The 26,972-nt window shown below is 44.0% G+C and overlaps 1 protein-coding gene across 3 annotated transcripts in view; it reads left to right on the top strand.

The window, feature by feature from the left end:
- The window catches only part of CCDC33 (coiled-coil domain containing 33), an 808,167-nt gene that overhangs the window by 761,803 nt on the left and 19,392 nt on the right, over window positions 1-26,972 (top strand). For 2 of the 3 annotated variants that reach the window (XM_069222214.1, XM_069222216.1), the window contains exon 22: window positions 6,470-6,586. In XM_069222214.1, the coding sequence (XP_069078315.1) occupies window positions 6,470-6,586 (117 nt within the window). Of the gene's footprint in view, window positions 1-6,469; window positions 6,587-14,212; window positions 14,311-26,972 lie in introns of those variants that run through there. The other variant, XM_069222217.1, reaches the window with a different exon arrangement.

Below are 26,972 nucleotides of genomic sequence, written 5' to 3'. Positions count from 1 at the left end.
GGCGCACCCCTGTTTCCCCCTGCACCAGTGCTACATTTAGCTGCCAACGCAGGCATCCACTCACCATAGTGCAAGGGTGTCTGCATTGAGGGGTGTGATTGTTTATGTGCAGGAAAGTTTCCCTTCCTGCTCGCAAACAATCTACAATGGCGATTTGGCACTTAGAAGTACCAAATCATCATTTTTTAATGATTGTTTATGTGCAGGAAGGGACACCTTCCTCCACATAAACAATCATTCACGGCCTATTGCTTTTTCAGTGTGTGCTGCAGAATGAGTGTTGCAGAATGGGTGGTGCCTTTATAGGTGACCGTGACTTAGCCTGCAGCAGTGTTCCCACGTTCTGTTGAAGGAGTGGGAGTGTTGCCATTACCCAGGCTGCTCCCTTCTCAACATGCCTCCAATCCCTCCGGGTGTTCATTATCATTCTTCATCACCTGCAGCCTCACCCAGGTGCCCGGAGGAAGATTTCATAATCTCTCTCTCATAACCTCCCTTTAAAGAAACTTTTCCTGGAAAGCAACGCGAACATTTCACAAAACTTCGAGATAAGCATCTCTGTAGAATGTCAAATTTGCTGTGTGGATTAGGCTATCGGCCTGAATATGTACATTCTTCTGCATAAGGCTTGTCCGTAGTCACGTTCACTAAACACAAACAACACTTACTCAATTCTTTTTCAACCAAAATCAATTTTAATGCATGGCAAAATACAGTGAATACCAAGTGAGACATCAAAACTACTACAATGAACTACTACACTCCTCACGTACAGTGTATTTTATTGAATAAAGAGCACAGTACAGTATGTAAACAAATACATTCCTTCCTCCATATAAAAGACACTGTGTGGTGAGTGCCAATAATTGTGCCGAACAGAATACTTTTGAAATGTTAAAATGGAAACTATCTCAAGTCCAATCTAACGCATATCTGCCACTCCCTCCCCCTTCACTTAAACTGACGCAACTCAGGCACAATGAGGACACAGAAAAGGAGCTCACTTGAGCAATCGCTCCGAGGCTCCGAGTCTGGGAAGTCAAAAATAAGGGTGAGACGCAAAACTTAGAGAGGAAACATGTGTCAACGTGATTTCCTCTTTGTAGGCAAACTAGAGCAAGAGTGGGGCATTTGAATTGTTTTAACAGACGGGTTCAATTCTTGCTGTGAAATTTTATTGATTTGCACGGCACTCTGCTGCCCTAACAAATTAAATATGTTACAAATCTGCACAGAAACAAATATTTGTTTACTCCCATAACTATAGGTCTGATTCTACACCGTGCACCCTGAACAAGCACCGATGTCCCGCATCTAGAGATGCGCTTTTACTAGCATTACCACTATACTGAAAAAAACTAGAAACTGAAAAAGAGGTGCAAAAGGATGCTGTGTTTTGTTAGAGTTGTTAAAACTACTACCAGTTGTGTATCAAGAAAATAAACCATAAGTGCTGTATAAGAAAAACACAAGAGGGTGGGAGTTTGCACCAGGTGATACAGATGTTGAATTAGTGTTCTCTATAAGAATGTCTGTGGGTATCACTGGGTATCCTGGTGCACTGTAAGGTCATCATTTACTGTTCTTTAAAAGTTAATACATTTGAATATATCATAAAAAATGTGTTATAGAATGCAACATTTTTAAAAAAAAATCAAAATTTTCTTTGGGTGAGAGACCCTCTAACTCCCCGTTGCTCATTGAAGTTTGAAGGCCCATTATTCTCCTACAGGTCTAGCCTCATTCCCTAATTTTGAAGCCAGTGTCACACGAGCTTTTCTTTTCTCATTTCCACATTTGGCATCTGGCGCCAGCAGTTAATCTGTCTAAAGTTGTGTACCTAATGTGTGTGATTCTCAAAATACATCCCTAATTGCAATGAAAGACACGGTATCCTTTAAAAACAGACTACACACATTCAGCAGATAAAGCTTTCTTTAATAGGTCCACAGAAGACGGTGATTATGTGCCCAAGGGTAGCACAAAATATCATCTAATTGGTGCTGTCACTTCTACCTGTAAGAGCGACAGTTCCCGTGTTTTAATTAGTACAATGTCATACGTCCAGTATGATGTGTTGTGCAGCTGTGAGTTTGTTTTTATCCGTTTATATAGTTTTGGGATTATTCTAATATGATGTGTAGTGATATATTACATTTGCCGGTATTGTGGAGTGATGTGAGATGGTAGTGCAGTGTTTTATAGGGAGGTTTTGTGGTGGTGTAGCGTGACCTCGACGCAGTGGTTCTGGAAAGTGTAGTGTACTTACGGGGACTGAGTAAAGTGTCTTGGCATGATAAGGAGTGTTGTGAATTTGTGTGACATGACGATAAATATCGTATATTGCGTTGTGGTATGGTGTAGCTTTATGTATTGTATTGTTATTTGTGATTTATTGTCATGAACAAGTAAGGTAAAGTTGACATGTAGCAGTTGATGTGGCAAGGCCATTTGATGTGGAGAAGGCCTTACGATTGATGCTGTGTAGTACAGTGATGACTGGTGTTAAATTGCAGTTGTTTGTGTGAGGATTGTGGCTTTCTGTCGTCTAAGCACCCTAAATGTGATAAGCAATTCGTGTTGTATATTGTGATTCTATGTTGGTCAGTATGTTGAGCTGCTGTTTTGGCCAGCGTGCTATAATTTTGTGCTTTCACTAAGCCTGAAATGTGTGCCTTGCTATTCTGAGGCATGGAATGCTGTAGCAATGTGTGGTATAGTGTGATGTGGTATGGTTAACTGTTGAATTGTTTTTAAACGAATGGTGTGATGTGTTGTGTCAAAGGTCACAGATTGAGTTCTGTCCCATACGTGATTATTCATTGAACGAATATTTATTTTTCCATCTGTCTAACACAATGAAAGCTAATTTTGGATATATTCTTGGTTGCACTATTAGTATTGGATGAAGGCAAGCATTCTATCTCATGTTTTTTCTAAGTTCAGGGGCGAAGATCTTGGTGGAAATGTTTGCATATGGTTGTTAGATATTGCTTCTGATTGTTCCAGGACTGGGTCTGTGTGAAAGAACATGGCGATTTTGGTTGAATAGAAATTGCCTGTTGTGCCTGGCAATTGGAAAAATATAGACTGTGGGTCAGTTAAATTTCTCGCAATGTGGTCCTGACAAGGTTTGGGTGTTGTTATCCAGTGAAAAGCGTTTTCTCTGCTGGGTCAATACTTTCAAGTTCTGAAGACTCTTGAAGCCTAGGCAATCCTGTACATAATGAGAGGATGAAGGGAGTTAATTCCAGAGGTCTGCTGAAAAGGGAGTTGTTTGCGTCCCATTCTTTATCAAACAAGAATAGTTCTAGTGACTGTTAAGGCTTGGTTTGACTTTAATGAATGGGGGCAGCTTTTGCACACATTGACCTGAAGGAATTCTGGGACTGTTATGTTCATTACTATGTTCATTATACTGATGGGCTTGAAATGTTGTCATATATGTGCATCCAGCGTGGGGTTTGCACGGCTAGTGAAAGGTGTTTTTTTATTTATATCTTGAAGGTTTTATGCAGAGAGGAAAAGACCCAAGGGGTGCTAGATCACATATGCTAGGCTCCTTACAAATAATAAAAATGGGACAAAGTCAGAAGAGATATTGTGCAATAGGAAGATGCATAAAAGTTGGTACATACTATATGAGTCATTCAAAACAGAATTGTAGGGTACTTAGAAAAGGCCAAAGGGGGTTATTTATTATTATTTTTATGAAATGTATATTATTCAGGAGTAAATGTTTACAAATCTAAGTTAAACTTGGGTAAAAAAAATCCTTGTGAATTACTGGTTAACTGGTGGGATCGACCCAGTCAAGGAGAGCGGGGGGGCGCTAGGTTTCATTGTGATGCCTCAAAGACTTGCTACTACAGTATGAGTTGATTCATTCAGATATATTAGAATTAAGATTCACACTGGGAGGTGTTGCAAAAAGAATAGTTTTTTAATTTCATTTTTGAAGAATTTGCTCTGATGACTGTCATTCCACAGCATGGATACCCTGAGAACAACTTGCAAGAGCATTCTTTGTTGAGTGTGTTCCATGTTAAGGCTTTTCTGGTTGGCCTCTTGTTACAATTCTAGAGGAGGAAATGGAGAACGTTATCAGGAAGTGATGCAGTCACACCCTGCACTGACTGAAAGGCCTCATTGAACCAGGTTTCCATTAGAAATAGGGGTTAATATTTGTAATCCATTATCAGGTCTCCAGTCTCTAGCCTATGTTTTATTGCAGATTTGCAATTGTGGAGATCACAATCAAGGGATGATGACAGCATTCCTGTGGTCTTGCATGGTGACAACTTTGGTGAGCTCTGTATTTAGAGAGTGATGAATTATTGTCCTCTAGAATGACATTGATGTTGGTTTCTCATAGGCTTGACACAGCTGTCATGGGTCAAGGAACTTTATTGCTGCAAGATATAGAGATATGTTTCCCAGCCTTGTGTAGCTAGAGTAAGGGGTTAGGAATCTCATATTAACAGCAGCTAAAGTTTCCCAGGTGCCTTTCAGGTCTATGATACATGGCTAATTTGTTAATGTTATGTATTCAGGACCACGGTAGAACGGCTAACCTATCACACCCTTGGTGTGGTGGTGAACCTAATCCTCACGGAGATGGGGAAAACTGAGAAGGGGGCATTGAGTGCAGAGCATTATATGAGGGGCAAGCAATTGTAAGAAGACGTCTTTGCAGGGGAGCATGGATGATGGTTGATGTTGACTTTCCCAATGTATGCAGTTTCCATAATCATTGAGACCCCCACGGGTGAGTAGCCGCGCTCTATAAATACTGACTGATTGATTGATTGATTGTCATAGTGGGGTGAAAACAGTACACCCTTTCCTCTCTATGTAAGCATTTTTCCCAATGTATGTTGGAGTGAAGTTACAACAGTAAATCTGAAAATTCCCTGCCCAAACCCTCTTCCCACTGTACACATTTTCTCCAGTATTTGTAGGATTGGTACGTTACTTCTTTCTTTAATCTTTTTAAGAATTTTGAGCATGTTAAATGCAAACGTTTATATTAATATATTTGTTTATTTTGTTTAATTATTTTTGTTTTAAAAGTTATTATCTATTATATTTGTCGTTTTTAGCATTTTTTAAATATTACGTTTTTTGTTATATAGGGCCTGATTTAGATTTCGGCAAACAGGTCATTCAGTCATAACAGTGATGGATATACTGTCTGCCAAAATATAAATCCCAGAAAATAATGTGATTTATTCGGCAGACGGGATGTCCACGGCTGTTGTGATGGAGTAACCTGTCCGCCGAAATCTAAATCAGACCCCAAGTTTTAAATCATATTGTAATTGTTTAATAAATTAGGAATATGAGTTTATAAATTTTATCTAAAATTACTAATTATGCTGTTTATTTCGTTTATTTTGACTCATTATGTTTCAATTAAGAATAAATTATTTTTATTTCAATGATGAATGGTTTTATTAACTATCAAAGTTTTTAAAATTATATCAAGTTTTATGTTTTATTTTAACTAATGTTATTGACAATGTAGTTATACAATTAATTAGTTAATTACTTATATATATTTACTACTTTATTGTCTATATTTAGGACCATGATATTTTGGTAGTCGTTATTTAGGTTATTTTGCATTAAATGCAATCAATAGTTTTCTTGTAGATATTTTGACATCAATATTTTAGTACCCTTATATTTTTGTGGTTGATATCTTTACATACTACCGGTATACAAATTATCTTTTTTGATCTCCCTCAGGTCAAGTATTGGCAGCTAGCTATAACTGACATAAGTAACAATCTTGAATGAGCTGGGCCATGTGCATGCCTTCTAGTAAACTAGATAAAGAACTTCGTATTCATTTTCCCTCCCCTCTTTTTTAATGAAAAAATGCATTTGCATGTTTAACCATAGCTGCAACTGCAATGGCATTCTGACATTAGCAAAAGATTTAGTAATGGGCCTTGTTTTCCAAGGCAAAGGTAGGTTCTGCAGAAAACCCCCCCCACCAAGCAGTCAAGAGAATTCCAAATACGTTCTATAAATGCAGGGGCGCTAAATATTTTACTATCACTTACAGTCTTTTAAGCATTCTTACAGTGCTGCTGGGACATGCAGTTCTCCCTAGAAATAACTATACTCAGTGCCGTAGGTGGTCTCATAATTGCATGGAATCTCCTCCCACATCTCTTGCTATGTTTATTTCCTTGAATCCCATCATTGTTTCACACTGTGTTCTCTTACCTACCCTATGTGTGGTTTTTTTTTGGTTCCTGAAATTTGTTTGTCTCTCCTGTCCTCTTTCTCTCCTCTTCAGTGTCCTTCATCCTAGCTTGGATAGTTCACCTTCCCATTTCTCTATACGTTTTTTTACTATCTTTTTACTTTCCTTCTTAGCCTTAATGTATAATAGAATCGTTTGATACAGAAAGTTTCTCTTATTTCAACTCACGTCTTTTACTGTGGTTTCCTGTAGCTGGAGGAAGCAGCAAGAAAATGGGGGCGAGAGAAACAGGACTTATTGACAAAGCTTTCAGAACAAGATCATGGATTTGCTCGCACCTCAACTATGATCTTGCATGACTACCCCTTGGTGAGTAAAAAAAATGTCCACAGTTATAACTAGCATGTAATTATTACGAGGCTCCACCGAAAAAAATGTCTGTTCCCTTTTCATTTCATTAAGAGACACCTGCCTAATTTAAACTAATGAGTATAGCTAGTGTATAGCTAGTGTAACACCTACATTGTTGTAATAACTACATCACAAGCAAGACACCTCCTTCCTTGCAACTACTTTGTAATGATGTAGAAACATCATTTCTGGCAGGATAGGTGAAAGATACAAACACAAAGGTAAACTACCACTTGGTAATGTGATGTACATTGAAACTATCAGTAGTGAGAGCCATATTCTATACCAAATGTATGCTATGATCAGTGAAGCCGACCTCATTACTTAAAACCCCCTCATGATAAATGTAAGGCACCTCCCTCATCTCAATAAGGTAAAGATAGGTGAACCTCGGTCAGATGCCTTTCATCTTGAGGGGACATCACCACAATTACTGCATTTCGGGGTGAAGTATCTTCACCATCCTTATAAGGGTCATATTACAAATAGATTATAATTGTTGAACAATGAATTCACTAGCATTACCCGTAGATAAGTGACAGAAAGTGTCAACATGAGAACCACCATGTGGTGAGTAAGACATTCCCTCATCATAATTCACCATTTTGTAATGAGACACAAATTCAACATCACAACTCACCCATAGTTGAGTCATCTGTGTGAGTCATGTCTCCTGTGGTACCCCTTATCCCCTCCTCCTTCACATAACTTGCATGTTGTCTAAATAAGCAAGAAAAAATAAAGTCACAAGAGAGTCATAGGGCCTAATTTAGGGTTTGGCGGAGAGGGTACTCCATCACAACTGCATGTAGTGCCCTCTCTGCCAAGCCCTTGGTCCACCAGCCTGATTTACATGTGGGCAGACCAAATGTCAGCAGCGGATCCTACTCTACCTTTTTTGCTAACATACTCCTGTGGCAGCCCGACAGAGGATGAGCTATTGGAGGTTTACATAGAACTCTGTCTGACCGATTTACAGTGAATGTTATGTGTTTTATTTTAGTTTTTTGCCATTCATCACCTGCCAGGGAAAACCTAGTGGTAAGGAACAGTAAAAAAAAAACCTAGTGGTAAGGAACAGTAAAAAAAAATATATCCCCCCCCCCCCACAATATAGGAAATGGCTCCTATAGTGTGGAGGGTCTTTCGTTTTTTGATTTTTTTAAAAACAAAATCCTGTGTTAGGATTTTGTTTTAAAAAACAAAAAGCAAAAATATGTCAAACGTTTGACAGGCAGTCATGCCTGCTAATGACAATAGGTGTCTGCAGGGCTGACAGACATCTCTAATAGTGGAGTACTTGTACTCCATCAGGACAACTGAGTATTTTACTCTGTTGCCCTGGTAGAGTAAATACCATACTCTGGCCTCTAGATTAACCCAATCATCTAGACAAATTCACAAAATAAGACACTGATTTAAAGATGTAAAAAAATATGTTTGTCATGTATACTTTCTATTATTTTCCAAATTGTGAATTGCACTGCTACTAATAGGTATTAGAAGGCATGATAGAGTATTTTGATCTTTTCTCTTAATCAGGCATAGGTAAAAAAAAATGGCATCACACAACAGGGGCATGATGGAGAAAGTTGTCCCCATAATCTTTCACAGTGCCTGAAAGGTACTATTAGTACCAGAATGCAGGATGACTAGCTTTCTACTCTTCGGTACACAGACTTAGGTATCACCAAAAGCCTTATAACTTAATCCTGGCCATCACTGGCATCCATTGAAGAAGATTCAAAAGAGGGAGATCCCATCAGAAGCCGCCTTCAAAATGGCTTATATTCTGAGGAGAAAGGCCTTAGGGAGGCCAAGATAGAACACATTGCTATAATTTAATCTTAACCAAGAAAGGACAGCAACCACCATTTTGTAAACCTCAGGAATGAGACATAGCATGATGTGGCGAAAACCTTTTTGTAGGAAAACTTGAACCGAAGAGACAGTGTTAACTTGTGGCTCAAACTACAGCTCACTGACCAGCGCAGATGCTGGATTTCTCACTGGTTCCACTGCTATAGGGTATTGGCCTATGTTTTTGGAGGCCAAAATATATTGCCTCACTTGTCCGTATTTATGCCTACTAAAGATCCTCCATTTTTGCTGATAGGAATAAGATCCTTCCCATATGCTCTTGTAGTCTTACACTATAGAGGTTTTCTTTATCCGTGTTATCTCATTAGACAAATATTACGGCTAATATTTCTCCTTCCTGCCAGTGTCTCAGCAGAGAGTTCAGCACAGGCAGCACCTCCAATTGGAGCATGTTTTCCACAATCTCAGGCCTCAGGAGTACTTGTGACAAGAACACCAGCACCATTAACGACTGCTATCCATATGTGTCTAGTATCTCAGCATTGAGCTCAGTCCTGTGTTTTATTAACCTCATTCGGCAACAGAAGGACTGTAGCCGCTACTTTACATCTACAGATGAAGAAGTCACTTTCAAATGCACTCCAACTTTCAACCAAGTTGTACCATTGCTCTACCACTAAGCTGTATCTCAGCTTAATCCTAGCACATTACCAGTCAAGTGCATTGGCAATGTTTATAGGAAATATATAGCACAGATGGGAAGTGCTTGAAAAGGGAAACATATGACACCTAACATAAACCATAGCCAAGTGGAAGACTCTGATCGATACGACGTGAACACAGACGTGTAATATGTTATTTAAATTGTGAAAGAAGAGGACAGGTCCCTTTCTAGTCCTCACATGTGCTGTGATCGTGTTATTCTGCTCTTCCCTGATTAGGATTTAGCTGAGTAGAAGGCTAGGGATAGCAATGTAAAGTCACTTTCAGGCTCTTAAACAGTTCTTTATATTGAATATCCTTACACTCTTCTGATCCACTCGTGGATCCAAAAAAACATAAGGCTGTGCAAATCAATCAGCTTCTCAACAGTAGAAGAGTTAGAACGGATCTCTCTTCAGATCTCAGTGATTATTCTTGATGTCTTTCTGATCGTGCAAGTTTCATCTGATCCGTGTAAAAATGCAAGAGATGTAGTCAAACTACTATTTTTGCAACATCTTTTTTAAAAGCATCTTTCTATCTGCATATTAAGCAACAATAAATTAATCAAGTATTTTACTTGGAAAACACTAAGAAAAGCTTCATAGTGAAAAGGGAAAGGTATTGAATAATAATTAAAGGAGCCAACCCTTAGGCAGACAAAGCAAACATGAGGTAAGAAAAACCGGAATAAATATATTAGCATCAATGTTTTATATGGTGTGCGAATACCTGACGGGTATCCTGAGGTTGTGAAACACAGTACAGTAGTACTTAAGCTGATAATTAGTCTGAGAACAGAGTTTTTTCAAAGATTTCATAAGATTCAGATATTCCAAAAAATATATATAGCAAAAGTGGTAGAGCGTTCTATGTATTTGCCACTATGAAAGAGAAGGACCGGCCTCGAGCGCTACATCTGTGAATCTTAAGAGGAATATTCAATAAACAGGCCAATGCAGAGCATAGGGTGCATGCTAGTTAATTACATTTCATATGAGTGCAGAACATTGGTCATAGATGGATTTGGGGCAAATACAAAGACTCTTGAATACAATGCGGTTATTGACAGTAAGCCATTGGAGCAGTGCCAGGTGATGAAATATAGCACCCACCACGGAAGACCAATCTCCAGACCAAGGATACTCCAAAGTGACAACAACTGAGGAAATCCGGCTTAAAGCTCCAAGAGGCAGCTTTTTATATCTTTCGTGAGGCCCCTGGATATATGTTGGAGCCAGTGAACAGAGGTATATCTGTACCCAGAACCATCTTGCAGATGAGCCCCCCCATCACCTGAGGATTATCAGGCTCTGGTATATAACATTTACAAAGAAAGTTTTACAGATCGGAATGTTACGAAGCAGGTCAGTACAACACAGGTAAGAACCCCTCCGGCCCATTTACAACATTATAGGGGTTAGAGATGGATTTTTGTTTGGTTCAGAGGCAGGTAGTAAAGGGAAGTAATAAGGTTGCTAACACGTCCCTTTTTGATAACTTATTACACATCAGGACTCGTTTTAGGCCAATGAAACGTTTGACCCAGTTGAGAGACACCTTAGGACGAGATAGCTAATCAATATGTCAATCAATACGTCAATAATGTCATCAATATTTATCATAATAATACATTTCAAAGTCATTAATCAATTCAAAACTCTACCATGACCTTGCACCAATGAATAACCACACCAGTTTAGTAGGATTTTATAAGTTTTATTCCCTATTGATTGCAATCTAGGAGCAGATGCGTCAATCTCAACGCCAAGAAACATAATAGCATAGTCACGATATGGCAACTTTGATAAGATTTCATTAAGGCGAGAATCACAAACATCAGAGTATAACAAGGCGTGAACATAGATCAATTTAGCAGAGTGTCAAATACGCATCAGTTCAACAAAGCATAGATTCGGTCGTTTGTCTATTTGCGTCAGTTTAGTGAACACCTCTCCTAATCACTGATTAGCATTAGCATGTTGGGCTTCATGCAAAACGATTTAGAACACTAATTTGGAAAACATCTAGCTATGGTCTCTGTCAAAAGTAAACAGTTGGTACCTAGAAAGGAAAAGCAAACAGACAAATCACAATTGCATTGTCATAATTACCCTCCAAGGTATAGGTCAGCACACAGGTTCAGTCTTCGTCTTCAGGACATCAGTCAAATCGCCATCAGTCAGGACTCAGCTACGGGGCAAAAGGCACTTCCCTCATAAGGAGGTAAAGTGTAAAATGGACAAACCTAAGGGCAAGGATGGTTTTAAGTAAACCAACAAATCACCAAACAGAGTGACAAAGTTTCTGGATAAAATCAATAGCATTCCCTAACCCACCTAAATGGCTCCCCGTGTCATGGGTTTTTATCCCCTTTTTGTTGTACATTCCCCCAAAATTCTATTGGACATTTTTTTATACCCCACTATCCTTAACCTATCAGAAAACACATTAGATCACCTACCTCTTCACCCCATATTATTTTACAAGTCTTTGATTGGTTCCCTTATTCGATGTCTTCAGAGGTGGCACCTCTGGTATGATTGAATCTTTCTGTAATTCTTTGCACATCTTTTGGTCAGTAACTTCATTGTCTTCACCGGTTTGAATGACCTTGTACATTACATTAATCTACACTGTTTCATTTTGTTTTAACATTATTCAACAAGCAATGGAAAATTGCATGGGAATGGATCTAGCATGGTTACATTCTTCTTCTAGTTTGGAGAAAAAAATAATAATAAGGTTGTGTCCTTTTGTGAGTCAGCATACTGCAAGATAGAAAAATACATTTAACATGAGAGCCAAGCAGCTAAACTTCAGCTCATGCTAACTTAAGGCCTATAAGGATCTCAGCACCAATTCAATAATGCAATTATTAATAATTAGTATAAACTTATTTGATATAATAGTAATACTTAAACATTTAAGCCATCAGTATTAGTCCACGTATAAATTGGCGGCCACTCCCCGTGGTCACATTTCAGGTGCACGTATAAGCAAATTTCTAATACAGTTTCTATGTGGCATTATCACACATTAATATATAAACATTTCATGTTAATATAGGTTATATAAGCTACGCTCTCTGTCCCTCCTCTGATGACGTTCGTCATCACATAAATCTTTGCCTTTTAACCTTTCACTTAATTTTTCACCTTGCTCATAATGCGCATTTCAACATCTTGTCCCTTGTGTGAACTCTCCCAAATTTCATTAAACATTTTCTCCCTCTCACTTTCCTCATTCTTTTTATTCCTCTTTGTCCAATCTCTTAAACAGGCCAGAACAATTAATAGACCCCCTAACATTTTTGCAAGTACCCCATTCCAAATGTTGCCAAACCAGCTCCCTACTCCGGCAATTCCCTTTCCCACTTTCTCCCACACTCCAGGTTCCTTCAGATCTTTCAAATCTGCACTATCTTTAGTTAGGTTAGTAAGCATACCTCTAATCTTTTTACTATTGTCAGGTATATATGAGCAACAATGATGCTCGTTGAGCATCTTGCAGACTCCGCCGCTCTTTGCTAAAAGAATGTCTAAAGCAAGCCGATTTTGAAGAGTCATAGCTCTTTCCGCAGCAAGTTCAGTATCCATCAGGAGTATAGCTCCTGTAAAATTTGTCAGCATGTTATCTACAATAGTAGACAACTTTCGAATCTTTATGGAGTTTAAGATAACCCCTACTGAGGGAATTATGACTCCAAATATGTCACCAACGACAGCAGCCGCTGTCTCTCGTTTTTGTCTAGCATGTTGTAACTCAGACGTTTTAGGTATTTGCTTTAAGTCATCGATCTGGTAAATCTTTGGGAAAACTATTCCCAAATAACATGTCCCATACCATCCCTAGGGAGACGGTAATAAGCATTGAGTCCACAAATATAATAGATCCCAGTAATCGCTGGATCCTGTCCATTTAACATGAATGTCCATTTACTTTGAAACAAAAACATATGCCTGCGTTCACTCGTTTCCACAAATAAAGTGTCATGTTCAGATTTCAGCCTATATATACAAAACCTTCCTACATGTAATGCATCTATAGCTAGTTTGCCTTGCATCTTTATTGCAGTGTAAGCATAATCATTTGCATATGTACGTTTTTCTAACCCCCTTTCTAATCTTTCCTTTAATGCTTTGCGCCTATCATTAGTGTGATCTAAAAAGCTTTTCTCTACAGGTGTCAATAAGCAAGTCAGATTATTGCGGTGTGCATAAGCTGTCCCAAATGTAAGTGTTGGTTCAAAGAAACCTCTAACTAATTTTATACTATGCTCCTTAGCTAACTTGTTCAGGAACTAAATCACTGGCACAAACGAAAACACCACATCCAAATTTGAATAGAAGTATTGCACATGCTCTTGATTATAGAATCTGGTTAGTAGCAAACTACAACTTATCCCGTATGTTAGTGGCAAGCTACGATAGGTACTGATGAAGGAATCTTTGTGCACACATAACAGTTTTTCGCATCCATGGTCTCAACATATTAATTCGGCAAGCGATAGAAGACATTAGTGGAAAGTTCCCCTTTTGAGTTAGTTCCCTCATGCAAGTGTCTTGCATCCTGCTCAAACTTTTACCACAGTGTTAGTGTTGTAGTCTCATGGTTTTGAAGCATTGTCAGTTGCTTTCTTATCCAACCACGGCATTCCCACAATCACTCCTACAATTATTATCGCACACACAATACCTAATAATAGACTTAACCAACCACACACCTTACCCTTTTTGTTACAACCTCTATTATAAGCCATGTCTGTAAAGAATCAGATAGCAGAACAACAATCAACTTGAGGACGATATCAAATCTTTTTTTTTTTTTCTTGATGCAAAAGTCTCTTTCTTTCTGTGTGCATTTACAGCGTTTCACTCACTCCAGGACCCTTTTGTCAAATCAGGTTAGCAGCTTGTCATAATCAAGTTTTCAAAGTCAATTCAGGTTGTCAGTGTCACATCTGGTAGTTTTCTAAGTCTCTTTCTTAGTTTTTTCAGCTTTCTATTTTCCTTTTCAAATTTCAGTTTTAACACAGTCTCTTTCTCTGATTTATTTCAGGTACTGTAATATTGGCCTGGTACTTCTTGATCAAAACAGAACGCTAAGAATTCTTGTTGCCATTCGGATGTCGTTGCATATGCCCATTCAGGACCTGCGTACCTTCTATTTGCGGTTCTTTTCCTTTTCAATCTGCGTTCGCCTTGCAATTCTCCTTCACTTAGATCCTCTATTGGGGATGTATCAGTTTCTTCTGTTATTGTTTCACCTGGCATGACCTTTTCTTTCGCAGCCTGCTTCTCTGGCCAGTTATCTCGCTTATGCGTCTTTTTCCTGCTTGTCCTTTCAGGACGCTGAACAGCACCCTCCTCTTGTGCTATGGTGTTTTCTCTCGATGGACCAGCAACTGGTTCAGGGGATGCCGATGTGCTTTGATCTCTCTTTACTATTTCCCCTTCTTCTGGATCTGTGACAGGTTTAAGCTCTAGCCCGTATCTGTCTACGTCTGGGAGAACCTCTCCTTGATTTAGTTCTCCTGCTGCCTCTACTGAAATAGGCACACTGTCACCTCTCTCGAACTCGTTTACTGTTTGAGGGACTAGGCTGTTCTCAGTGGGCTCTCCTACAGTCTCAGTTTCCCCTTGACTATTTTCAGGCCCTGAGACTTCCTTCTCTGGAGCTGTTGAGTCGGGAACTTCATGTTCCTCATCAGTCGGACATGTTACCTTCTTTGTGTGACTGGCATGTATCCAGTTTGGAACGCCTGCACATTTCACAGCAGTGGTTGTTGTCAGTATTACTTGATATGGCCCCTTCCAGCGCGGTTCCAAACATGACTTTCTTACATGCTTCTTGACAACCACCCAGTCACCGGCTTGCAGGTTGTGACCTGGATCACTGATCGGTGGCAATGTGTTGGCCTCCACCTAGTGGGAAAAAGAGTGAACCACATCAGCCAAACCTTTGCAGTAGTCCAACACCATATCATCCGTGATATTCACAAGAGCATTTGCAGCTACTGCGGGCAGCCTCATAGCTCTACCCATAAGGATCTCGAGGGGTGATAGTCCTGTCTTCTTATCAGGGGTGTTCCTCATCGACCTCAGCACTAAGGGTAATGCATCTGGCCATTTCATACTGGTAGCTGCGCACATTTTTGCCATTCTCGACTTCAAGGTACCATTCATCTGTTCCACTAATCCTGATGCTTCAGGACGGTAGCTACAATGCAGCTTCTGTTCAATGTCTAATGCGGCACACAAGAGCTTAATCACTTCATTGTCGAAGTATCTGCCCCTATCTGATTCTATAGAGACTGGAAACCCGAACCTGGGTGTTAGTTCCCTGAGCAGCAGTTTTGCAACTGTGAGACTGTCATTTCTACATGTGGGGTAAGCTTCAATCCAGTGGCTTAAAACACCACAATCACCAACACGTATTTCAATCCTTCATAAACAGGCATCTCAATGAAATCCATTTGCATCTTGCTAAATGGACCACCAGCTCTCCCTATGTGGCTCAAAGTTACCACAGTCCCTTTTCCGGCATTCATCTGTTGACAGATGATTCACCTGTGACAAGTAACCTCTGCGGCGTGTCTGAATTTTGGGTTAAACCAGTCAATCTTGAATGACATGATCATTGCATCTCTCCCAAGATGTGCTTGTCCATGATAAAGCCTCGCAAATTGTGACAGAAGACTGTTTGGCAAAACCAGTTTCCCTTCCTCTGAGACCCACAAGTCATCAGCTCTTTGTACGCATTGCATTTCCTGCCAGGAGCATTTTTCCTCTTTGCTAGCACGACCCTGTAGTGTTTTTAGCTCATCTAGTGTATCAACCACCCTTAATGTGAAATTCAAGCATGTGTCATTTTCAGTTTGCTGTAACAATTCCTACTGATCTTTGAACGATATACAGTTCAATGCACAAAACCTTGCGACTTGATCTGCATAGCCGTTTCCCAAGGACACAAAGTCTTGTGACCTAACATGAGCATTGCATTTCACCACAGCAATTTCAAGAGGTAACTGAATCGCATGTAACAAATCCTTAATTTGTTCACCATTTTTCACAGGAGAACCAGAAGAGGTCATGAAACCTCTCTGGGACCACAATTGGCCAAAATCATGTACAATTCCAAATCCGTATCTGCTGTCAGTATAGATAGTGACTCTCAGATTTTCAGCTGCGTGGCATGCCTTAGTAAGGGCAATTAGCTCTGCCACTTGTGCGGAATACACTCTCTCTCGAGCCAGGAAGCCTCAATGATACCAGCTATGGTACACACACCGTAACCAGCTCTCAGCATTCCGACTGAGTCTCTCAAACAGGATCCATCAACAAACATAATGCAGTCATTTTCTTTTAACTGCATATCTTGAATATCAGGTCGGGGCTTGGTACATAGTTCTGTTACCTCAAGACAATCATGCTCCACTTCCTCTTCATTATTAATCTCAGTACTTTCAACAGGAAGTAGAGTTGCCAGGTTTAATACAGTACATTGCTTCAGTGAGACATTAGGCGACCCCAAGATAATTGTCTCATATTGTGTGAGTCGGTCATTTGTCATGTGCTGGGTTTTGGTTCGAGTCAACAGAATTTCAACTGAATGTGGAACCATTACTGTCAAGGGATGTCCCATCACTATGCCTTCACACTGCGTGAGGTTTTGACCAACTGCTGCAACTGCGCGCAAACAACCTGGTAAGGCTGCTGCGACGGGGTCCAAGGTAGCTGAAAAATATGCTACAGGGCGGTTTGCACCGCCATGGACCTGTGTTAAGAGAGACAAAGAACAAGCATCATGTTCATGACAAAACAGTAGAAAAGGTTTCGTGTAATCAGGCATACCCAAAGCTGGTGCCCTGCACATGCACTCTCTAAATTCCATGAATTACTCAAGCTCTTCCTTGGATAAAGCTGTGGTATACGACTCATCCTTAATCTCTTTACCTGTCAGCTTTATCAAGGGTTTTGAGATAATTGAGAAGTTGGGTATCCACTGGCGACAGTAGCCCACCATTCCCAAAAACATCCTGACATCTCTCTTTGTTGTCGGGGGTTCATCTGCAAAATAGCTGTCACCCTTTCCTTTGATAATCTCCTGGACCCTCTCTCAATCAAGTGTCCTAAGTATTTCACCTCTCTCTTTCTGACAGTACTGCAGCTTCTTTGGCCACACTTTATGTCCATTCTTTCCCAAACGATTCAGTAAGGCAATTGTGTCATACTTACAGTCATCTTTTGTCCTGGACGCAATCAGTAAGTCATCAATGTACTGTACTAGAGTTGAGTTGAAAGGCAGTACTAAGGATTCTAAATCCTTTTTCAATATTTGGTTGAAGATGGACGGTGACTCAGAAAACCCTTGAGGAATTCTGCACCAACTGTATACCTTGTCCAGGAATTTAAAACTGAATAAAAACTGGCTGTCCTCATGAAGAGGCACCGAAAAGAAACCTTGTGACAAGTCTACAACAGTGAACCATTCAGCATCACACGGAACCTGAAACATGATCACTGCTGGGTTTGGCACTATAGGGCAACACTTCACCACAATCTTGTTTATTTTTCTCAAGTCCTGTACAATTCGAACCTTCCCACAAGGCTTTTTCATACCCATTATCGGTGAATTACATGGGCTGCCCAATACTTCCTTCAGGACTCCTTGTTTTACAAAGTCTGCAATTATTTGCGACACCTGAATAAGAACATCCTGTGCTATATGGTACTGCGGCACCTGGGGAAACACTGCATTTGGCTTTACTTGTACTTTAACTGGTTCCATTCCTTTTATCAATCCTACTTCCTTTCCTGTCAAATCCCACACTTTCTCTGTCACTGTCCCTTGTAATTCAGCAGGTAAGTCAGTTACCTTAAGCATCGGGAATAATGTTATCAAAGGGTAATCTTCATTCGTGGTTTCTGCTTCTAACTCTGAGAACTGACCATCATCCCCCTCATCATCACTGTTTGTTTGCACCTCAATTCCATCATTGGAACAGGTAATCAAGCATTTCGTCTTACAAAGTAAGTCTCTTCCCAGTAGGGACACAGGACTCGAATCACAGACTACAAACCTATGAAGTCCCTGAAAGTTGCCAATCTCAACTTGCACTGGATCTGTAATTGGATTTGTCAAGTACTGGTTTGCTACTCCGACCACCCTTATGGTACATCCTGATAGTGGTAATTTTGGAACCTCTGCACTTCTGAGTGTAGAGCGGGTAGCTCCGGTATCAACCAAGAATGAAACCTTGCGACCCATTACCTTTCCCTCTACATTGGGTCCCCTCTGATCTACTTCTAGGGACGCTGCAAGTCTGCACTCTTCACTGTCTGAACTGTCATCCGACCATTCCTCATTCATTCCATCTTCACCACGCAATGGGAATTGCTGTACTGTATTATTTTGGCTCATCACTTGACCTGTGACCTGCTGAGGAAGCATCACCTGTTGCTGTCCCATTGGAGCTAATGGTAATTGCATTTGCTGTCTAGGTACCATGGGAACCTGCTGTTGTACTTGCTGCATTTGCGCTGGTTGAACACGCGGCATTTGCATTAGCTGCATGGGCTATAGCCCTTGCATCTGAACCATGTTATTTTGGAAGTTCGGATTTTGACTTCTCAATTTTGGACCTCTCACATTTTGTAATGTACCGCCATTAGTACTTTGTTGAACGACACCATCCTGCACCACAATTGGGCATTCCCGCTTCCAATGCCCCACGCCCCGCACGCGTGACATGGTGACATCTTGTTCATCCCTTGCGCATCATTTTGAACCACAACAGTATTCAAGTCTGAACCGCGATTCACAAAACCTCGACCTCGACCTCTCGGTTGTGCCTGAAACACACCATTCCCTTGCGGTTGCTGCTGTATCATCTGCTGGATTCCATTTCCCTGCATACCTGCCTGTGCAACCCTTATCTGCATCACCATCACTTTCTCCTTTAGTTTTCTCTGCTTTTGCTCAATCTCGTCACTACAGTACTTTGCGTACTGCAATACCTCATCAATCGGCTTCGCTTGCCAACAGATCAGATGATTCTTAATCATCTGGCTAACCTCTGGTCTCAGCCCTTCAACAAATCTGAACACGAGATGGTTCATGTCTTTCGGCTCAGTAGTTTCAGTACCACTGTAATCAAATCAAATCAAATCAAATCATTAACATTTATAAAGCGCGCTACTCACCCGTGCGGGTCTCAAGGTGCTAGGGGGGAGAGGGGGGGTTATCGCTGCTCGAACAGCCAAGTCTTTAGGAGTCTCCGGAAAGCGGAGTGGTCCTGGGTGGTCCTGAGGCTGGTGGGGAGGGAGTTCCAGGTCTTGGCCGCCAGGAAGGAGAAAGATCTCCCACCCGCCGTGGAGCGGCGGGTGCGAGGGACGGCAGCAAGTGCGAGGCCAGCGGAGCGGAGGGGGCGGGTGGGGACGTAGAAGCTGAGGCGTCTGTTGAGGTATTCCGGTCCCTTGTTGTGGAGGGCTTTGTGTGCGTGGGTGAGAAGACGGAAGGTGATCCTTTTGCTGACTGGGAGCCAATGCAGGTGTCTCAGGTGTGCGGAGATGTGGCTGTTGCGGGGTACGTCGAGGATGAGGCGGGCCGAGGCGTTTTGGATGCGTTGCAGGCGGTTTTGGAGTTTGGCTGTGGTCCCGGCGTAGAGGGTGTTGCCGTAGTCCAGGCGGCTCGTGACGAGGGCGTGGGTCACGGTTTTTCTGGTGTCGGCGGGGATCCAGCGGAAGATCTTACGGAGCATGCGGAGAGTGAGGAAGCAGGCGGAGGACACGGCGTTGACTTGCTTGGTCATGGTGAGAAGAGGGTCCAAGATGAAGCCGAGGTTGCGGGCGTGGTCTGCGGGGGTCGGTGCGGTGCCGAGGGCCGTGGGCCACCAGGAGTCGTCCCAGGCGGACGGGGTGTTGCCGAGGATGAGGACTTCCGTTTTTTCAGAGTTCAGCTTTAGGCGGCTGAGCCTCATCCAATCTGCGACGTCCTTCATACCCTCTTGTAGGTTGGTCTTGGCGCTGGCGGGGTCCTTGGTGAGGGAGAGTACAAGTTGGGTGTCGTCGGCGTAGGAGGTGATGATGATGTCGTGCTTGCGTACGATGTCGGCGAGGGGGCTCATGTAGACATTGAAGAGTGTCGGGCTGAGCGATGAGCCTTGAGGTACGCCGCAGATGATCTTGGTGGGTTCTGAGCGAAACGGAGGGAGGTAAACTCTTTGGGAGCGGTTAGCGAGGAAGGAGGCGATCCAGTCCAGGGCCTGGCCTTGGATCCCGGTGGAGCGTAGGCGGGTGATTAGGGTGCGGTGACAGACGGTGTCAAAGGCAGCCGAGAGGTCGAGGAGAATGAGGGCGACTGTTTCACCGTTGTCCATCAGGGTTCTGATGTCGTCTGTGACTGAGATGAGGGCGGTTTCCGTGCTGTGGTTGGTTCGGAATCCGGTTTGTGAAGGGTCGAGCAGGTTGTTGTCTTCCAGGAAGGTGGTCAGCTGTTTGTTGACGGTCTTTTCTATTACCTTGGCTGGGAAAGGTAGAAGAGAGATGGGGCGGAAGTTTTTCAGGTCGCTTGGGTCAGCCGTAGGTTTCTTTAGTAGGGCGTTGACTTCAGCGTGCTTCCAGCATTCGGGGAAGGTAGCAGAAGAAAAAGAAGAGTTGATGACGGTCTGGAGGTGCGGGGCGATGATGTCGTCGGCTTTGTTAAAGATGAAGTGCGGGCAGGGGTCCGAAGGGGCGCCGGAGTGGATAGAGTTCATGATGGATTTGGTTTCTTCCGTGTTGATGTGGGTCCAGTTGTTGAGGGTGATGTCCGGGGAAGCGGGTTCAGTGGTGTATGGTTGGGTCTGGTGTCCGAAGCTGTCGTGGAGGTCGCTGATCTTGCGATGGAAGAAAGTGGCGAGGGATTCGCACAAATCCTGTGAGGGCGTGACGGCGTTGGCGCTGGCGCTGGGGTTGGAGAACTCTTTGACGATGCTGAAGAGTTCTCTGCTGTTGTGGCTGTTTTTGTCTAGTCTGTCGGTGAAAAAGTTCCTTTTGGCAGTGCGGATCAGGTGGTGGTGTTCGCGTGTAGCGTTCTTGAGGGCGGTCATGTTGTCAGCGGTGTGGTCCTTGCGCCAGGCCTTCTCAAGGGCACGACAAGTTTTCTTTGATTCTTTGAGGGTGTCAGAGAACCAGAGAGGTTTTTTGGTGTTGGTCTGTCGATGCGTGCGTTTGAGGGGAGCAAGGTTGTCAGCGCAGTTGGAGATCCAGTTTGTGAGGTTGAGAGCTGCGTCGTTGGGGTCGGTGGTGAGGGTGGGTTGGTTGGCGGCGAGAGCGGAGAAGAGTTGCTCTTCAGGGATCTTGTTCCACTGTCGATGAGGGATGGGTTGAGTGCGGAGGTGGGAGGTCTCGCGTCGGAATGTGAAGTGGACGCAGCTGTGGTCGGTCCAGTGTAGGGCAGAGGTGTGGCTGAAGAAGACGTGTTTGCTGGCGGAGAAGATAGGGTCGAGCGTGTGTCCGGCGATGTGGGTGGCGGTGTTCACCAGTTGTTTGAGGCCGAGGTTGGCGAGGTTGGCGAGCAGGGTGGTGGTGTTGGGGTCGTTGTTTTGTTCCAGATGGAAGTTGAGGTCGCCTAGGAGGATGTAGTCCGGTGAGGCGAGGGCGTGCGGGGAGATGAAGTCGGCGATGGCGTCGCTGAAAGAGGCGCGAGGTCCGGGAGGACGGTAGACGAGGGATCCTCTGAGGGTGGTCCTTGGGTCGGTGCGAATCTGAAAATGCAGGTGTTCAGCGGCGAGGGGGGGGTCTTCGGTGGAGGTGGTGACGCTGATGGAGTCTTTGAAGATGATGGCGACACCTCCTCCTACTTGGTTGGTGCGGTCTTTTCTGGAGATCTTGTAGCCTTCGGGGATGGCGGGTAGCGATGTCTGGAGCAGAGGAGGCGTTCATCCATGTCTCCGTGATGAAGGCGACGTCCGGGGCTGTGGAGTCCAGGAGGTCCCAAAGTTCAACGGCGTGCTTGTGGACGGAACGAGCGTTGATCAGGATGCACTTGAGGTGGTTGATGGCGCGTGGGCTTGTGGTCGTGGTAGTTGCGTGGTGGAAGATGCGTTTGCAGGAGTTGCAGGCGAAGGGTCCATGGGTGCGTTTGGGGTGAGCTAGGAAGCAGGTTTTGGAGCGCCCTGGGTTGAGGGCGTGGAGGGTGGTGGGGTCGTAGCGGATCAGCGGGGCTTGAGGGAGCTGGGGACCAGGGGTCGTGGCGCTGGGCGCGGGCCAGGCGCGGACGGGCGAATGGGAGCTGGGGGGCGGGGGCGTGCAGGAGGTCGCGGCGGGAAAGCGCGAGGGAGGGGGGGACAGGTAGAGTGAGAGGAGCTGGGGGAGGGGGTTTAGGGTGGAGGAGGGTGAGTGTTAGGAGGTTTGGAGATTAGGGAGAGAGATGGGAGTAGGGTTGTGAAGATAGGGGAGGGGGGGTTGTAGAGGTGGGTGAGGGAGAGAGGTAGAGTGAGAGGATAGGGAGATAGGTAGTAGAGGGGGTGGCGGGAGGGGGGGAGAGATAGAGAAATAGATAGAGAAAATAGATAGAGAAGTCGATAGATAGGGAAATAGATAGATAGACAGATAGGTAGGTAGGAGGAGGTGGAGAGTGGGGGAGTTAGATAGTGAGATAGGGAGCTAGAGAGATAGGAAGATAGGAGGAGTGAGGGAGGTAGATAGCGAACGGGTTAGCTAGGGGTGAGAGAGGGGGAGGCGAGTGAGGGAGGGGGATGAGGAAGGAGCAGGAGGGCAGGCTCGGGGGAAGAAGACGGAGGAGGTAGAAGAGCCGAAGACAGGAGAGCAGAAGACAGAAGAACAGAAGACCGGAAGAGCAGAAGACAGAAGAACAGAAGAACAGAAGAACAGAAGACCGGAAGAGCAGAAGAACAGAAGAACAGAAGAACAGAAGAACAGAAGAACAGAAGACCGGAAGAGCAGAAGAACAGAAGCACAGAAGATCGGAAGAGCAGAAGAACAGAGAAGAACAGAGAAGAACACAGAAGAACACAGAAGAACACAGAAGAACCAAGAAGAAGAACACAGAAGCACCGAGAAGAACAGAGAAGAAGAACACAGAAGACCGGAAGAACACAGAAGAACAGAAGGGAAGAACAGAAGAAAAGAAGAGAAGAACAGAAGAACACAGAAGAAGATTGCAGAGGGGGGGCGAGGAGGAAGAGACAGAGAGGAGGAAAAGAAGCAGGAGCAGGAGAGAAGGTGAGTGGCGCGGGGCAGGGCGAGGGGCTGGGAGGAGGGGGGTACTTACAGTTAGGTGGGTCTCAGGAACACAGGAACTCGGGAACTTGGAGGAGCTGCAGCGGCAGGGGGAGCGACCTACCCTTGGGTCAAGGGTCGCTACCACTGTCGCGCAGCGGCCGCCATAAGAGGTAGGAGGGGGGGGGAGGGGTCAGCTGGGGGCGAATGGGAGCTGGGGGGCGGGGGCGTGCAGGAGGTCGCGGCGGGAAAGCGCGAGGGAGGGGGGGGGACAGGTAGAGTGAGAGGAGCTGGGGGAGGGGGTTTAGGGTGGAGGAGGGTGAGTGTTAGGAGGTTTGGAGATTAGGGAGAGAGATAGGAGTAGGGTTGTGAAGATAGGGGAGGGGGGGTTGTAGAGGTGGGTGAGGGAGAGAGGTAGAGTGAGAGGATAGGGAGATAGGTAGTAGAGGGGGTGGCGGGAGGGGGGGAGAGATAGAGAAATAGATAGAGAAAATAGATAGAGAAGTCGATAGATAGGGAAATAGATAGATAGACAGATAGGTAGGTAGGAGGAGGTGGAGAGTGGGGGAGTTAGATAGTGAGATAGGGAGCTAGAGAGATAGGAAGATAGGAGGAGTGAGGGAGGTAGATAGCGAACGGGTTAGCTAGGGGTGAGAGAGGGGGAGGCGAGTGAGGGAGGGGGATGAGGAAGGAGCAGGAGGGCAGGCTCGGGGGAAGAAGACGGAGGAGGTAGAAGAGCCGAAGACAGGAGAGCAGAAGACAGAAGAACAGAAGACCGGAAGAGCAGAAGACAGAAGAACAGAAGAACAGAAGAACAGAAGAACAGAAGAACAGAAGACCGGAAGAGCAGAAGAACAGAAGAACAGAAGAACAGAAGACCGGAAGAGCAGAAGACAGAAGAACAGAAGAACAGAAGAACAGAAGAACAGAAGAACAGAAGACCGGAAGAGCAGAAGAACAGAAGAACAGAAGAACAGAAGAACAGAAGAACAGAAGACCGGAAGAGCAGAAGAACAGAAGACAGAAGCACAGAAGATCGGAAGAGCAGAAGAACAGAGAAGAACAGAGAAGAACAGAGAAGAACACAGAAGAACACAGAAGAACACAGAAGAACACAGAAGAACCGAGAAGAAGAACACAGAAGCACCGAGAAGAACAGAGAAGAAGAACACAGAAGACCGGAAGAACACAGAAGAACAGAAGGGAAGAACAGAAGAACAGAAGAGAAGAACAGAAGAACACAGAAGAAGATTGCAGAGGGGGGGCGAGGAGGAAGAGACAGAGAGGAGGAAAAGAAGCAGGAGCAGGAGAGAAGGTGAGTGGCGCGGGGCAGGGCGAGGGGCTGGGAGGAGGGGGGTACTTACAGTTAGGTGGGTCTCAGGAACACAGGAACTCGGGAACTTGGAGGAGCTGCAGCGGCAGGGGGAGCGACCTACCCTTGGGTAGTAATATTTGAATAATATTTTTAATATTTGAATGCCTTCAACAATCTCTCATAGTAAGCATGTATCGATTCTTTAACCTCCTGTGAGGTTTGGTCGATTTTTTGCCAATCACTCACTTTTGGCGAAACTTTCTGCTTCAAAAACTCAATTACCTTGTGATAATACTTCATCACCTCCTCAGAGGGTGCTCCGGTCACCTTACCCCTTGCCGGCTCCTGCGTCGGCCAGTCTACCCCTCTGTTGCACTCAAGCCATAAGTCGGGCTGAACAATGATCTCAAACAAGGTATTCAGGTCTTCCCAGTGACACTTCGCAAGCTTCACAAACCTATCTGTTTGCTGATACCACTCTACCGGCTTCTCCCTCAACCTGGGATAATCATTTGTGAAAGATAGGATGTCTCCCCTGGACCACGGTACATGAATTAGAACCCCACCAGCTGTTTCTCTCATAGGTAACATCTTTACTAATTCCGTGTCTGGTGAAGCTTCAGCTTTACTTGATCCCGGACTATCACTTTTCTCCTTGTCTCTTTTCTTTGCCCATCTGCCTTCCCACTTTTCTAAGGCTCCCCAGATCTGAGCACTTTGCAGTATTTCCTTTAAATGCGCTTTCATCCCGGCAGATCTCATATGCTCGAAGTCTTTTGAGTCAAAGTCTAACCTGTAGCTTCTTTTCAAATGTTTAGTATTCTCAATATCAATATTGTATTTGTCTGCCAGGTTCGCTAACCTCTGATGTACCTTACCTACTATTTAGTGATCTTAGGGCACAAATATCTCAATTTTGCTTCTGTATATGACTCTAATCTGTTCACCCCCATTGTTCCGTCCACTAATTCAGCAGCTTCCACGCCCAGTCTCACAAAGTTCAGGTAATCATCTTTCTCAGCCCTTTCTAACTTTTCTACAGTTGCTGCGGCCTTTGGAGCGTAAGTTTTTTCTAACCACTCATTCACTTGTTGCACTGTAAAACCTTGCAGTGAGATATTTCCTGCATGCATCATTGGTGACTGTGAAGCATTCGTAGTTATTGTCTGTGGGGTTAGCACACCTAGCCCTGCCTGTCTCATTGCCTCCAATGGTGCTTCATCCGGGCTAAGGTCTAACAAAGACCTCGGTCATTCGACCGCTTGCTCTCCTGGGGCCATTAACTGGGGAGTTCCTATGGACCCTCCTCTTAGTAGATCTTGTGTCATTACCCCCTGATCACACATGCCAGGCTTATTTTGTGCATACAATGGCACCGGCGGACCAACAGTAATTGGCAATGATATGGCAGCTGGTGTCTGACCTGGTCCCAAACCCCGTGGAGCAGCGACTCCAAAGGTCTAATTCTCTGAAGCCAGGGCAGGTATTAATGGAGGTCCTGCTGCTGGATTATACCCTGGTATCAGTTGTGGCTGCAGCTTGGGCAGCAATTGCGGAGTTGGCTCAATCTGCACTAACCTTGATTTCGTATATAACTGGTCTGGCGGCACTATAAGATTTGTAGTAGTCTCTAGTACTGGGACGTCTGGATAGATTCTCTGTATCTGCGGTGGAGGTTGCAACTGTATCTGCATGTCTGGCGCATTGGGTACACTGACACCATTCTGTATCGGACTCCTATCACTAGTCTGTGCTGTATCAGTAATTCCCTTCTCCTGCGTCTGGTTCCCAGGACCAGCACTAGGAGGGACATTGTCGCTTACCGCATAAGGTGGCGGGCGATCATGCAATAGCTAATTTAGAAATTCTTCGTTATCCGAATCATCTTCTTCTTCCCAAGATCTCTTAGTTTCTTTAGGCTTACTAAAGTCTTTGTCTGTTTTACATGTGGCTTTCTTCCCCTGTGCCTCATCTCCCAGTGTTATTGCTGGGAACAATTTCAATCCATCAACTATTCCCTGTCTCCACATTTTGCTCTCATTATCCCACCTTGCTTCCGCTAGAGTCTTTTCTGCCCTTTTCATTCTTCTTTGGATCTTCTCTTGTCTCTGTTTTGGAGCCATTAAATCCCAAATTGCTAAAGCCTCATACTGAGCTGGCCTCGGAGGTGGCTTCCGCACACTTAACATCCACCTTAAATTCTCTAGGACTCTCATATTGAACGTCCCATGCTCCGGGAACGCCAAACATCCCTCTTTTTCTGTCAATTTGCGCCACT

This window comes from Pleurodeles waltl, chromosome 3_1 (assembly GCF_031143425.1).
Source record: "Pleurodeles waltl isolate 20211129_DDA chromosome 3_1, aPleWal1.hap1.20221129, whole genome shotgun sequence".
NCBI lineage: Eukaryota > Metazoa > Chordata > Amphibia > Caudata > Salamandridae > Pleurodeles > Pleurodeles waltl.
The sequence above is the reverse complement of the archived record's forward strand: the minus strand, read 5'-3'. Positions and strand labels throughout refer to the sequence as shown.